The sequence below is a fragment of the Elephantulus edwardii genome, unplaced genomic scaffold, assembly GCF_000299155.1.
Source record: "Elephantulus edwardii isolate Elephantulus edwardi_28Jun2011 unplaced genomic scaffold, EleEdw1.0 scaffold00118, whole genome shotgun sequence".
NCBI classification, from domain to species: Eukaryota; Metazoa; Chordata; class Mammalia; order Macroscelidea; family Macroscelididae; genus Elephantulus; species Elephantulus edwardii.
In genome coordinates this window covers 7,624,457-7,637,210 of record NW_006399868.1, presented here as the reverse complement: position 1 = coordinate 7,637,210, position 12,754 = coordinate 7,624,457, and the positions used below count along the sequence as shown (strand labels likewise).

General features: G+C 51.4%; 1 protein-coding gene across 1 annotated transcript in view; it reads left to right on the top strand.

Annotated features, from left to right (window-relative positions):
- TMX3 (thioredoxin-related transmembrane protein 3) overlaps positions 1-12,754 on the top strand; it is a 32,811-nt gene that overhangs the window by 562 nt on the left and 19,495 nt on the right. The window contains exons 2-5 of the mRNA XM_006892762.1: positions 14-230; positions 1,025-1,079; positions 8,355-8,394; positions 9,686-9,809. Of these exons, the coding sequence (XP_006892824.1) occupies positions 14-230; positions 1,025-1,079; positions 8,355-8,394; positions 9,686-9,809 (436 nt within the window). The remainder of the gene's footprint in view (positions 1-13; positions 231-1,024; positions 1,080-8,354; positions 8,395-9,685; positions 9,810-12,754) is intronic.

The following is a 12,754-nucleotide window of genomic DNA, read 5'->3' as shown; positions in this document are numbered from 1 at the left end:
GCTGTCCCCCCAGATGTGCGTTGTCCCCCCATGTGCGCTGTCTCCTCGATGTGCGCTGTCCCCCCGATGTGAGCTGTCCCCAGATGTGCGCTGTCCCCCCGATGTGAGCTGTCCCCAGATGTGCGCTGTACCCTCAAATGTGCGCTGTACCCTCAAATGTGCGCTGTCCCGCCGATGTGCGCTGCCCCCCCGATGTGCGCTGTCCCCCAAGATGTGTGCTGTCTCCCGATGTGCGCTGTCCCCTCATTGTGCCCTGTCCCTCAAATGTGCGCTGTCCCCCAGATGTGTGCTGTCCCCCCAAACGTGCGCTGTCCCCCCAAAGATGAGCTGATCCTCCAAAATGCACTGGCTCCTAAAATACGCGAGATCTCAACAATGCAAAGGTGCGCGACCCCCCAAATAAGCTGCCCCCCCAAAGGTGCTTGGTCCTCGTTTCTTTTGGGGGCTTTGCGTGTGCCCCTTGTCCTGTCGGATTTCGCCCTGCGCTGGGGGCCGGCCTGGTCCCGGGCAGACAGCACTGACCCGCAGCCCCCCAGCCCTGCTCGCTCCGTGACCATTTGTTGAGCGCTGGGCGCAGTCCCTCCAGGCCGCTGGGCGATTTTGTACCCATCACGTTCTTTAGAGGGAGGAGGACGGGGTGCTTTGCATGGCACCGACGTCTGTACTGAAGATGGACTCCAGGGAGGAAAAATCCAGAACGATCCCTCCCCCCAAACAGGTGGAATAATAAATGGGAAAACAGGCTGAGATGGAAAAGCATGTGGAAAAAGAATCTCTGCTCTTAGGCTTATTTCCCTGTAAAACGCTGAACCTGTCGCTGTGAAAAGGCATCGCAAACAAAACAGCTATTTAACGGCTGACTGCTCCCAGCGCTCACTTCCCGTGTACCTGAGTATGAATCAGTGATGAATAATTTTCATCAAACATCAGAAAAAAACTACCAAAAAAACAGACATCTCAGTGACTAAGCATGCAATGCAAAGAAAATGATAGATAAATTTGATTTTCTTTTTCTGTTTTTCAGTTATTTTGCTTGATCTGGCCTTTGGTAAAAACCTTATACCTGATTTAGATGACTCGTAAGTATTCATATTTTATTTAAGTAGGATTTTTAACTGTTATGTTATCTGCGTGTTCATTCTAACTTTAATAATAATAATAATAATATAGAGATTGGAATGGTGTGTTTAACTTAGCCCTGATTCTGTTCAGGAGTGGTTCTGAGCACTGTTTATGTCGAAACTAGTTATTTATGCTCAGAACCATTTTACTGACATGTACAAGATCAAAAAACAGGACTAACCTTTCTATGTTCTCATTTCCGGTTCTCTGACATTTAACTTGTAATGCAGATTTTCCTGTTGTAGTGGCAGACAATTGTGCTGCCACCCCAAAAGCAGGTGGTTCGATTCCCACAGCTGCTTCACAGGACGAAGATGAGCCTCGCCTACCAAGTGATTTACAGCCTCTGAAAACCTGCTAGGGGGCTAGCGGGGAGTCAGTTCTGATTAGACGGCACTGAGTTTTTAGTTTTTGTTCTAGTCACAACTGAATGAAGAATACTGGAGTTAGAGAGTCTTGTTGTGTGACAGTGACACCCCATATCCCCCCAAAGCTTTAGTCACGACCTGGCTCGTAGGAATCTTATTTTCAAGCCAGAATCCTGCATTTGCTTCTTCATGCCTGCCCACAGGGGTTCTGGGACTCTTATAGGACTTACGCTGGTAACCTGCTGGCCATGGCTGGCCTGCCTGCACCAGGCCTGGGCACAGGCAGCGTACCTCCGGGTCTGGAGGAAGCTGTGCTTACAGATTTGGAGTTCCCTATCAGCAGTCAAGTGCCTGTCTCATTCTTAACCCCAGACACCTCCTCTAGGCGCTGGTGGCTTTTCCAGTTTCGGCCCTTCCTCCTCTCCTCCTGTGGCTTTCACAAACCTTTTTGTGGATTTCCTGAGCAGCAAGGGGCCCCTGTCTGCATTTACCTGCCTCTCCTCAGAGTGCTGTTCCGTGGAGGACATGGAACACGGGGCAGTGGGCCCCTCTCGTTTGCCTCTCGCTGGCTGTGATCAGGCTCGGCTGTGTCTCTTTTGCTTGTTGTGCGGATTGTGCATGTGGACAACTGATGGCAGGACAGTCGGCTCAGCAGGCAGAAAGGTCACCTCAGCAGGCTGAGTCCGAGCATGGGCCGTGCTGAGAGCCGGGGCTTCTTTGGTACTGGCTCTTGGACAGGGTGAGATGATTGTACAGAATCATCTTCTAGTTCCAGAGGGCGGCCATTCATCTTCTCTTGAGCTCCTGATTCCTTCAGCCTGGCCTGTGGGTTATATTGTCTCTGAAAGCTGAAAAGCTTGCGTGTCTGCTCTTCATAGTATCCTGGTGTTGCAGCCCAGAACGGTGAGAGACACTGCCCGCCAAAGCGTGTCCAGTGATGGGTCAGCTCTGGCCCTGATTTTTATTTCAGTACATATTCTTCAGCTCAGCGACTTTGAGCTTTAGGCATTCAGTAACAGAGTATGGGGCTGTGGGGTCTGGCTTTGCCCGGCAGCCTGAGGCCCTAGAGCCTTGATTGCTTGACCTCTGTGATGTAGGAAGTGATCCTCTTCTGATCTGGGAGGGGCATGGTGTCCACAGGCCACCTCTTTCCAGACATCCTTGCAGGAAACCTTGCTTTACCCAAGAGGGAGACAGTGACAGCAAGACTACCCTTCTCCAACAGGGAAATGCCTCGGCTCTCCTGGGCCAGTCCCGCTGAGGAAGAGTTTCTGCCACCCAAAGTCATGTGTGGATCACCCTCTGAGGCTGCAGTGTCCTGGTCACCCATTCTCATACTCCCTTTGGTCTGTATTGAGGGACTGAGGGGAATATTAACTACACTCAGATTTCTAGGATTTTCTGCTCTCCGGTTACCTACCCAGTTAAACCTCCTCATGGGGTCAGGTTGATCCATCCTTGATAGTGTTGGAGTCTTCACTGAAAAATTAATGTGGGAAGAAATGAGTCCTGCCAGGCCAGCAAGGATAGAGCAGTTGACAGGTGGTGACCACATGCTTGTCACCTGGTGACTCGCACAGAGCCTTCCTGACACGGCTCCTCTGCTCACTTGATGACAGGTCTCGAAGGTGGACATTGACAGTCTTTCTGTCAAGCGTCTGACAGCCACACCTAGACTACACGGTCTGCCTGCCAGTGGCCCCTGTGTACAGCGTGGTGCTGTCCTCTCCACCTTTTTGTAGCCTCTGGAGATAGAGACCCTCCCGCCTTTCCCCTGAGCTTCTCGGCTTTCAGAAATAAACGAGACTCTGGTGTCTTACTGGTAAGAAACTGCTGCATTCTCAAAGGCAGAGGTTTGATACCCCCAGCTGCTCTGTGGGAGGTTGGACAGTCTTCTCCCCCGACTGGAGCATCAGCTTGGGGGCGTTCCTGACTCGATGGCACCCATCAGCAACAGGGATAAGCTGAGGTGGCTCTGTCCCTGGAGGTCTCCTGAGGTCCACTGCCAAGCTCCAGGTTCCATAGAAGCGGTGGGTGAGTTGCTCCTCTTAAGCCTTGGGTTCAGGTTCACGGTTAAGTGAGCCCACAGGCCCTGGTACCAGGCAGAAGGAAAACGCTCTCTGGCTTTCGGGGGTGAGCCACTGCCCCGTACTACTGACCTTTCAGGCACCTCAGAGTGTGTCATTGGTGTTGAAGGTGGGTGCACTTGCTTACCTGCCTGCCCTGGGAAATTACTGCTGTGGGTGGTCCTGCCGCACCTGAGAGGCACTGCACCTACCCTGTAGCAGTGACGCTGATGGTCGGGGCGCTGCTGCCAGCTTTAGCCCCGCTCCATCGCTCACCTGCCCAGAGACATCTTGGCAGACAATGCGGATCTGCTGCTGGAAGGTCACGGCTTTGCAGACCTGTTCTCTGTGTGGTCACCATGAGTCAGAACTGGCTCAGTGGTCACTGAGAGCAGTAGAGTGGGCACCTGGTGGAGTGGTCTCCTAGTAACAGTGTCAGTGCCAGGGGAGAATCAAGTCACGGTGTCCTCCTGAGCTGCAGGACACCGGGCTGCTCCCGAGGCCATCTCCGTCTGTGCACAGGCTGCAGGTGCCTGGTGCTGGAGTCTCAGCCCTTGTGACCCTGGTACCCCACACTGATGGTCACAGAGGCTGTGGCCCAGCCCGTGGGAGCTGGGTGCTGACCTTGCACTTGCCTCTCAGAGAGGCGTCCCCAGCGGGTACTCAGCAGTTCACTTTGCTGCTGCCTCTTCCACGAGGCCATCTCGGTCCTCAGCTCCTCCTGGGGAGACTGCCAGCCTTGAGGTCATCCTTCCTTTGGTCCCTAAAAGTCAGCACCACCAGCGACTGGGTGTCCTTATGATCCACATGAGGTGACGGAGCTGTTCCGTGAACTCGGGACAAGGACCCAGGTGACGTCTCAGGATCAAACCAAGGGGTCAGGAGCTTTGTGGCGAGAAGCTCACTGTGTTCCCTCTCTGCCCTGAAGAGGCTGTCTGGCCACTGGCACTGCCTCCTGGCTCCCTGCTGCTGTTCCTTGCCGTTGAGTCAGAACCGATTCCTACCTCACCGTCCACTCGCTTTCAGAGGCTGTAAGTCACGCGGGCGGAGAGGGCCCATCTTTTCCCAAGGAGCAGCTGGTGGATTTGAACTGCCTGCCTCTGGGCTGCCAGCCACCAGAGCTCCCTCCTGGCCTACTAACAGAGGAGGTATCCTTGAACTGTGGCCTGAGCAAAAGGATGCCCGAGGCCGTCCTGCAGGACCCCCAGGGCGCCATCCTCTGGGCCCTGACTATCCCTGCTTGGTTTTAAATACAGGGACTTAGCAGCCCCTTTGTATTGGAACCTGCCAGAAAGTCCCGGCCACAGGCCTGAAGAGCCCACTGGGCCTTTGGACCTCTGAGCTCTGGAGCTGGGCAAAGAGCACACACTCTTTAAGAGACCACTACTGGCCTCATGGGTGCTTCGTGGATGCCAGACACCAGTGAATCCCGGCGATGGCATTTTGAGAGGAGCCTCGGTGACGTAGTGCTTATATGTTTGCCTACTACCCGAAAGGCCACCAGTTTGAGTCCCCCAGATGTGCCATGGGAGAAGGGCAGGGCAGTCTCCTGTAACTGTTTACAGCCTTAGTCCTTGGACATGTGTGTCCTCTAAGGGATTGGGGTTCAGAATTGATGTCAGTCTTAGCTGAGGCCCTAAATGACGGTGTCGTGACAGCTCAGGTGTCCTATCTCGTGTCAGCAGTTTCTGTCCCCGTCATATTGTCCAGGCATCTGGTGCCACTGCTGGCCCATTGAGGGCCCAGATGCAGGGACCTCCCAGACCAGCTGGTTTATGGATCACCCCTCCTGGATAACTTATATGGGGGTGAGTGTGGCTGGCTGCCTGTCAGCCTGAGACGCCTGCCCCTTACCAGCTGGTCGGGACAGCGCTGCCCAGTGGCCAGAGAGATTCATGGGCCCCAAGAAAGCAGCTGTGCTGTATGTGTGCTCGCTGCTGATGGCCTGGCCGAGTGGCCGGCACACTGACAAGCCTTGAACTGGCGTGAAAAGACACCTCTCATGAGAGTGGGCATCTGGAATCTCCCACACACTGTCTGTTACAGGTGGAGATGTCCACCAGGAAGTTCCTCCACTCAGGGCGCAGTGTCAGCTGAGTCAGGAAGCTCATGTCCTGGTCCCCAGAGCAAGCACAGGAGTGTCCACGAGAGGACGGCCATAGAGATTGAGCTTGTGCACACATGGGTCACAGAATGTCACACAGTGTCACAGAAGACATTGACACAACATAGAGCAGCTCTGGACCCTCCAGGAACAGACCCCTGGAACCAGCTGGCTACACATTCTCACCTGGTGGGTTATGCTGGACCCCGCGGCCTGCCACCGCCAGCCCCTTTGCCAGGTCCTGACTGTGGTGGCACTTGCCCCAGCCATGGTGGCACGTCCCGCTGACTTGGACCAGTCCAGACCCTGACGCTCAGACCTGCTGCCGTCCCCTGACTCCCTCTCCCTTTGCATCTCTAGGATGGAGTCGGACAGCCCATCAGTTACGAGGGGCGATCTTTGTAGACGCACCCTGCCTGTCTCTGCAGAGTGGCTGGTCAGTTTGAAGGGTTGGTATTTTGTCTGGCGGATTCCTCTGCTAGGCCATTGCACCCCAGGACTGTCCAGGCCCTGCACGGCTCTGTTGCTTTCTTAATCAGTTTTTCTGAGTCTGTTGCATCTCAGAAGGCTCTATTCTTTGGAACATCAGTGATCACATCATGAGATGTAATCGGGGCTTGCTCTGAAAGCTTCCTGCTCTGGGAGAGAATGGACATTGGTTAAAGAACAGCCTTATGTGGCCAGTACTGCAGAATAAGATAACCCCAGTTCATCCTGCACATCTCGGGAGAACAGCCTGGGGTCTCGGAGCGAGAGCTCATTGGAAGATCTGCACTGCTGCCCTGTTTGACCAAGCATCCTTCACTTGGGTACCAGACCCTTGGCTCTGCCCTCTTCCTGAACATTCCAGTCAGTGCGACATTGCTGTTGAGTCCGGGTCCACTCAGAGCTGACCCTCCCACTGGTTTCTGAGTCTGGACCTTTCACAGGAGGAGACTGACCGTCTTCTCCCCTGGAGCTGCTGGCAGATACGAACCACCTGGGAGGCACCATGGTTGGGTTATTAGCGCACCTTCCTGTGTGTACACCGCCAGCGGTCAGTGGGGCATTTGTTTTTATGTGCCATTGAGTCACATACAACTCAGAGCAACTCTGAGAGCACCAGAGCCGAGCCCTGTCGTCTTCTGTGCCAGGCTCACGATCTGACACAGACCCATTGCTACTGTCTCAGTCCATTTTGTTGAGGGTCTTATCTCACAGACCTTTCCAAGTATGATGGCCCTTTCCAAGGACTAATCTTCTCTAACGGCTTGCCCAGGGTATGTGAGATGAAGCTTCGCTGTCCTGGCCTCCAGGGAGCACTCTGGCTACACTTTGTCCACTGTGTATCTATTTATTCTTCTGACAGTCCTTGAGATAACCCAGTACTCTTCTCCGGCACCACAGCTCAAAGGCATCAGTTCTCCTTCTGTCCTTATTCATTGTCCAGTTCTCAGCTGCATAGCCAGTGATTGAAAAGATGTTGGCCTGAAGTAGGCACATCCTAGTCTTTAAACTGACATCTTTGCTCCTCAGTGATTTGGAGCATCCCTGACAGCAGTTTCCCAGTGCAGCATGTCTCCTGATCTGACTGCTGGTTCCTGGGGTGTTAATTATGGATCCCAGCAAGACACAATTGTTGACAATTTCAGTCTTTTCTCCAACTATCACGATTTTGCCTGTTGGTCCAGTGGTGAGGATTTTTGTTTTCTTGATGTTGAGACTCACTCCATGTTGAAGGCTGGAGTGGGTGACAGGCCTTTTCATCCATCTACCCCAGGATATAGGTCCTGAGTTTTTTCTACAGGTGGGGCCTTTCAAAGTCTTGACCGTCAGTATGAAATCTCTGGGTCAGTGATTTTCTTATAGTGACTACTGCTCTTCCTTGGCTAACTGCCTGGAAAGGGTATTAATAAATGAAGTAGAGTATACGTGACATGGGGTGGTCCCCACCAGCAAGAGGCCCTGCTTCAGGGAGCTAGCCTTGTGGGTGCCTATGGCAGTGGTTGGGGGTGCCCCGAAACCCTGTGAGGACAGAGCACCCATGCACCAGGGTCACCATGTGGTCCCGGAAGGGAGAGGAGACCTGACTGGCACTGTCACTCGGGAGTGTCCCTGGGACTCCTGTCAAACTCTTGTCAAACCTGTTGGCAGGCTTGTCCCAGGCAGTTTCCATGGCCCTGGATTCAGTGAGCCGTTGCGTGTGACTCTCACTTGCCTGATCTCACAGATAAAAGTCCGCTTGCTGGGTCAGGGAAAGACACAGGTGGACATCTCACTGCGTAATGGCGAGACTTCCTGGTACCTGGGACGGTCGAGCATCGTCCATCCAGAGCAGAGTATGTTTGCCAGTGGCCTCTCCCTAAGAGCCAGCTCCCTGCTGCCCCGATGGCACAGGCCTGGGGTCTAGGGGAGAGCAGGGCTGCTGCCACTGGGTGATTTGACTCTGTTGGGGGAAGCCACCCCCCCCCCCACACACACACACTCCCACCTGACATACAGTCACCTCCCCGAGGGAGTCTGCTCGCTGGGCTGTACCTGATTGACCCCCCACAGCTGTCAGGGATTTTACACCCCCAGCACTCTCTGCTCCTAGGAGTTTTGGTTTGATATTGTACCAGAAGTTTGTGTCTGGTTTCAAAAGTGCAACATAATGGACATTTTTTCTTTCAGACTTGAGGAAAGTTGGGGAAATGACTTTGTTTTTTTTTTCAGGTTCAAAGACAATCGGAAAGATGACATTTGGCTTGTAGATGTAAGTCTGTAAATATTATCTATCACCCCTCTACTACTTGAATTACTCTGTTCTTCATCCGTAATATGCTTGTTTCTACTCCGTTTTCTCAGTGATTGCTATTTGAGTATAGGTATTAAAATGAACTGGTGTTGGTGCGAAATCCAGGGGAGGGGCGGCATTAGAAGGGGAAGCAGGGATTATCCCGTCTTACATAAGGTTGACTTTTGGATTACATCTGAGAGAGATTATAGCAAGATTTTATTATAAATCCACTCCATTTTTTTTAAAAGTTTTTTTCAGAGGTTTAGTATGTTAAGGGCTCTTAGCAGCCATCTTTGAAATTTGGAGACCATCTCCACTTGGTGGAGGTTGGGTCTTGCTGTAAAGTACCCTCCCATAGACTGTGGCAGCTAGAGGGGATGACCTAGCGGGTACAACCCAGAGGGGACGACCCAGGCCTCTGCCCGGCTCTGCCTGTCCTCTGTGCCTTTTGGGAAATGTCCATGTCACAGAGTTACAAATTACTGTCCCTTCATGGAAACATAGCAGGTAGTTTGGGACACTGCTCTAGAAACATGTAGGGGCCGGCCCACTGGGCAGGTGCTGGAGAAAGATGCAAGTCTGTGGCTCTGCTGGATGCAGCCTGGCTGTGTCCCTGCCCAGTGACCTCTCAGTGCTCATCACGCCTCACTAGTGACAGGGCGTCAGCAGAGGCCCAGCCCTGCTGGAAGGGCTGCTGTAGAACAAGATGTACAAGTGGAGAGAGAGGAAATATGTGCATGAGAGAGAGAGCTGGTTGTATGTGGACTCCCTCAGAGAGAGAGAGAGAGAGAGAGAGAGTGTGTGTGTGTGTGTGTGTGTGTGTGTGTGTAAGAGAGCGAGCGAGCTGGTTCTGGGTGTGGATGTTCTCCCCCTGAGCTGTGTGGACAAGGGACTTGTGTGTGAGCGACTCCGTCTGTATGGCGTGGATGAGCTACTCGGAGCCTTCAGTTTCCGTAGAGCGTAGGCACGTCTCAGAAGCAAAGATTATTTTTACTGTAAATTGCAATGGTTACAGGAAAGAAATTTACATGGTTAAAATGAGCTTAGGGAGTGTCAGTTTTGAGGTATGTTAGGAGTTAACCTGTCTGGGTTCTTTTCTTTTTGTCTTTATTATAAAACCACTTAAAAACTGATGTTTAAGAGTTTTATGTCAAAGTTGTTATTGGATCATTTAGCCAAAGTCTCTGAAATGAAGGTTGTTGTTCATAGTGATACATTTAGTGGGGTGTTTTGGATTTTAAATTTTTTCTTTCTCGTTTTTTCTAAGTTTTATGCGCCCTGGTGTGGTCACTGTAAAAAGCTGGAGCCGATCTGGAATGAAGTTGGGCTTGAGATGAAGAACATGGGCTCTCCTGTGAAAGTGGGCAAGATGGACGCCACCTCCTACGCCAGTGAGCATCTCCTCTGTTTGTTTATTACTGTGCTGTTATCCTAACAGCTTGCATGCAGCGGCTTCAAGGTGAGAGGAGGAGATGTTTTCTTTGTGTGTGTGAGAGAGACGGCGCCTTGACCTGTCCGACCAGTGTGGCTTCCCTTTCCCTGTGAGCCGTGCAGGAAGAGGAAGGATTCACATCAGACACTGGATTATCCTGGAGAGTAGAGCAGGCGTTAGTTTTAATACATGCCATGTCGTGGCCTGCTTTTGAGGCTTTGGGAAAGTACTTAACCTTACTAATCTTCATTTCCACGTCTATAAAAGAGGCATGGAAAATCCTGAAGGGTTGTATTCCTCCTTTGTATTCAGAAGCCCATAGGGCAGTGACTGTAGAAGAGCATCAGCTTACCAAGGGCCGTGAGGCCAGAACGTTGGGTTCCTGTTTTAATAGTGGCTGAGGGAAAGGTAGTGCGTTATTGAGAAGCAGACGCCTGCCCGTGGGTCATGTAGAGTGAACGAGGAGGGCAGCGGTTTGAGGTGGGAAGATCACTGGGTTGCACAGGTGTGATAGACCAGGCAGACTGGCCCTCTGGTGTGAATGATCACAGATGCTCACACCAGATTGCTGATCAGGAACAGGACTGGAGAACCAAGCATTAGAAGCATGAAGTTTGACTTTTCTGTGCATTTACTTATTCACTGTCTCAGATACGTGTTCTCGTGCTTAGCGATGTTTGGCAATAGGGAACTGGAGTGTAGGAGCTGGACTGTTAAGTCAGACGAGTTAGTTGTTGAAACGTTGAGAGGAGAAGAGATGATGCAGAGACTGGTGGGGGGAGAGCGGGTGATGAATTAAGCCCCTGCGGCGTGGGGACCTTCTCGGATGATGCTTCTGTAGTAATCAGCAGCTTCATTGAACCAGAAATTCTTCATTAACACAAGTAATTCATATTCATTATTCAGTATTGTTTAAAAGTCCCTAGTAAGCAGGACTGTGACTCTGGGAGGATAGCCAAAAAGCATTTTCTGTGTAGCTTAGATGCCATGATGCTTTTATGTGTCAAGTTTCCAGAATGGTGAAGAGCAGTGATGTCAGTGTGAAGACTAAGGCGAGCCTGATTCAGGTCATGGTCTTTTCAATCACCTGCTGTACATCAGAGAGCTGACCAGTGACTGATGATAACACAAGAATTGATGCCTCAGAGTTGTGCTGGAGAAGAGTATTGATTATTCCATGCACTGCCAAAGGCAGCCGGAGTGCTCCTTGGAGGCAAAAATGGAGAAGCTTAGTCTCTCAGACTTTGGACATGTAGCAAGGCAAGACTGTTCCTTGGAAAGAGACATCATTTTTTGAAAGGTGGAGGGTCAGTGAGGGAGAGGAAGACGTCCAGTGAGCTGGATTGACACGGTGACGTCAGCAGTGAGGTCTCCTGTGTCAGAGATGATCAGAGTGGCACAGGGTAGGACAGGGTTCAGGTCAGCTCTTCATCGGGTCGCTGTGAGTTGTCCACTGCTCGATGGCACTTAACAAAAACAACAAAGAGCATTATTCTTGTGGGACTTTAAGCTTGCATAGGCAGTTTTCAGCAATTAAATGGGACTTTTTAGAAAAAACAAATGTAGTTATTTTTGCTTGTGATGTCATGATTGTTAATAGATTTTATTTCTTTATTTTTTCTTTTTATGTGTGTACTGTCAAATTGGATCTGACTGGTACAGGACGCGATTGTTCCTCCTTCTTGAGCCGAGCATCTGGTGGATTTGAACTGTGCACCTCTGGGATTGCAGTGCATTTTCCTGCCACTAGGCCACCAGAGCTCACCAGATTTTATTTCTTGTTTACCTATCCTTGTAGTATTATATATTAGGTTGAATTGATAGTTTATAAACCCACCCCAGGGTTTACCAGGTAGGGGCCACACACGTGCAGCTTGGTGGTTCACGCACCGACTCACTGGGAAGGGGGGTTGGTATGCACTTGGTTCATCAGGTGGCAGACACGGTGACAAGCGCTTGCTTGGTGGACGTTGTGCATGTCCTCCTTGAATCTGGGTCCCCTCCTCCCCTCTCCGTCACTCCCCTGCGCCGTGACCCTGTGCTGATGCTTCCTCTAAAGCTTTGTGACTGCTTGAAAATACAGATGACAGTTGTTTGAAGGATCTTCCTGTTGTGAGAACGTTGAAGAGTATTTGCTGACTCGGCAGATATTTAAGAAGTCTTTACTACCTGCCAAAGGAGTCCTGGTGGCACAGGTCATAACATACCAGACGACTAGCTAAAAGGTTTGCTGTTCAAATCCACCAGCTGCTCTGCAGGAGAAGGTTGAGTGGGTTCGGTGAAGAGTTAAAGTCTCAGAAACCCTGGGCGGGTCACTGTGAGGTGGGACCAAGTCCATGGCGGTGGGTCCGTTTGTCATTTAACTACACTGCAAGGGACTCACATTGCCCAGTGGTGAAAGAACATGACTCCTAACTAAAAGGTCAGTGGTTTGAACTCACTAGGCACTCCTGAGAAGGAAGACGCAGCAGTCCGCTTCCATGAAGAGTACAGACCTTAGACGCCGCATGGGCAGTTCTGCCCTGTTGTCCAGCATCACATGAGTCAGAGCCCCCTTGATTCGGGGGGTTGTAGGGTGAACTCCCTGCCAGGCTTTTGCAGGTCACCTGGCATGCATGAGGGTCAAGGAGCACAAACCTCCCTGCTCCCCAGCACCTTACACCCTAGTTAGAGATGAGCAGTAATCAGTCGCCTTAGAAAGGCTTACGCATGACTGACCGGACTGGATCGTCCACACGGTCGTGACCTCAATGAAGCATCACGGTGTGGAGGAAGGAACGTTCCCTTCCTAGTATCTGCATATCCAGGCGTGCTGCTCTGCTTGTTTTCTTGAATCCAAATTTCCTTAGAGAAATTGGAGAAGTAATTCCCCTGTCCATGGAGATCAGAAAATATTCTGGGAAC